The sequence below is a fragment of the Palaemon carinicauda genome, chromosome 30, assembly GCF_036898095.1.
Source record: "Palaemon carinicauda isolate YSFRI2023 chromosome 30, ASM3689809v2, whole genome shotgun sequence".
Taxonomy (NCBI): domain Eukaryota; kingdom Metazoa; phylum Arthropoda; class Malacostraca; order Decapoda; family Palaemonidae; genus Palaemon; species Palaemon carinicauda.
In genome coordinates, this window is record NC_090754.1 from 3,839,237 (window position 1) to 3,840,906 (window position 1,670).

Genomic DNA, 1,670 nt, shown 5'->3' on the forward strand with positions numbered 1-1,670 from the left:
TATATATATATATAGTGTGTGTGTGTGTGTGTGCGTGCGTGTGCTTGCAGGAGAAGGCAATAAGCAAGCTATTATTGTAGAGATGATGTTATTTAGCCGATCTTATGCCAGCAAGTTCAGTTGTAAAGGATTGGTGGGGGAAAATATGATACTCACCCTTATATTACTATTAATCACTTCTTCGACTAAAGCTTTTCCCTGTAAGCAGGGTCGCTATTTCTAGAGAGCCGTTTCCAAGTTCTTCAATCTCCGATGTCCTCCATTGTGGGATCTTTCTCCTCCATATCTGCTCTTACACACTCCATCCCCCTTCTCTTTGGTCTCCCCCTCCTCTTCCTACCTTGAACACCCATATCCAGCATCTTCCTCCAAACATACTCCTGGTCTCTCCTCATTACAAGCCTAAACCTGTGTAGTCTCTTTTCTTGGATTTTCTTTGACACCTCTGTAACCTCTGTTGTTCCTCTTGCCAAGTCATTCCTAACCTTATCCAGTCTCGTGATCCCAGCCATCCATCTTAGCATTCTCATCTCTGCGACATTCATTTTCTTCTCAAAGATCTTTTTCATGGGCCAGGTCTCTGCACCATACATCATGGCAGGTCTCACTACAGCTTTATGTACCTTTCTCTTTAACTTTAAGTTTATCCTTCGATCACACAACACTTCCGACACTCTTTTCCAATTATTCCATCCAGCTTGAACTCTACTGTTCACTTCCGTTTGGAGTTTTGCTGTTTCCTCCACATATGACCCTAGGCACTGGAATTTTTCCGTCCTCTTTAATATTTCACCCAGCAAATTTATATCTTTTAATTGGTTCTGCAGGTTGCAACAAATATACTCTGTTTTTGTTCTACTGATCTTTAGCCCTCTGCTCTCCAATTCCTCTCTCCATCTCTCCAGCTTCCCCTCCAATCCTTCTCTGGTTTCATCACACAGAACTATATCATCTGCAAACAGCATGGTCCATGGTGACTGTTCCCTCACTCTTTCAGTAATTACATCCATTACTATATTAAACAAATAGGGGCTTAATGACGACCCCTGGTGTAACTCAACTCCCTGGCATAAATCCAAACTGCTCTTCTCCAATCTTGGTCTCTTCCCTGATTCTACGCTCTATAATCCTTTCCCAAAGCTTCATAGTATGTGAGAGAAGTTTGATTGCTCTATAATTATTATAATTTTGTACATCCACCCTTTCTTTGAATATGGGTATTGAAAAACTATCCCTCCATATTATGGGCATCTTTTATTTTCAGTGTATCTTTTTCATCAGATCCCAAAGCATATCCACTCCAAATTCCCTCAAGCATTACCAGACTTCCACTGGGATCTCGTCAGGTCCCGTAGCTTTTTCATTTTCCATCTCACTGAGGGAAACCTTAGTTTCTTATCTATCTATATCTCCTACCATTCCTAAATTTGGATTTCCATCTGCAATTATAGATCTCGGATTTTCTTCATTTAGCAATCTTTCAAAATATTGCTTCCACCTTCTTTTATATCACTTGAGGTACACATTACGAATCCATCCTCATTCTTTTCTGTTTAATGTGGGTAATTTCTTTGGTCGCTTTATTTCTTCCTTTAGTAATCTGGTAAATCTTCTTTTGACCCTCCTTTGTATCCAAATCTTCATATACATTATTCAATGTTTGCTGTTTT

At 39.8% G+C, this 1,670-nt stretch overlaps 1 protein-coding gene across 1 annotated transcript; it reads right to left on the minus strand.

The window, feature by feature from the left end:
* Positions 1-242: 242 nt before the first annotated feature.
* Positions 243-1,010, minus strand: LOC137623363 (uncharacterized). The gene is made up of 2 exons (XM_068354194.1): positions 990-1,010; positions 243-821 (listed from the first exon to the last, which is right to left on the minus strand). Exons 1-2 carry the CDS (start codon positions 1,008-1,010, stop codon positions 243-245), a joined length of 600 nt encoding a protein of 199 aa, XP_068210295.1.
* Positions 1,011-1,670: the final 660 nt, after the last annotated feature.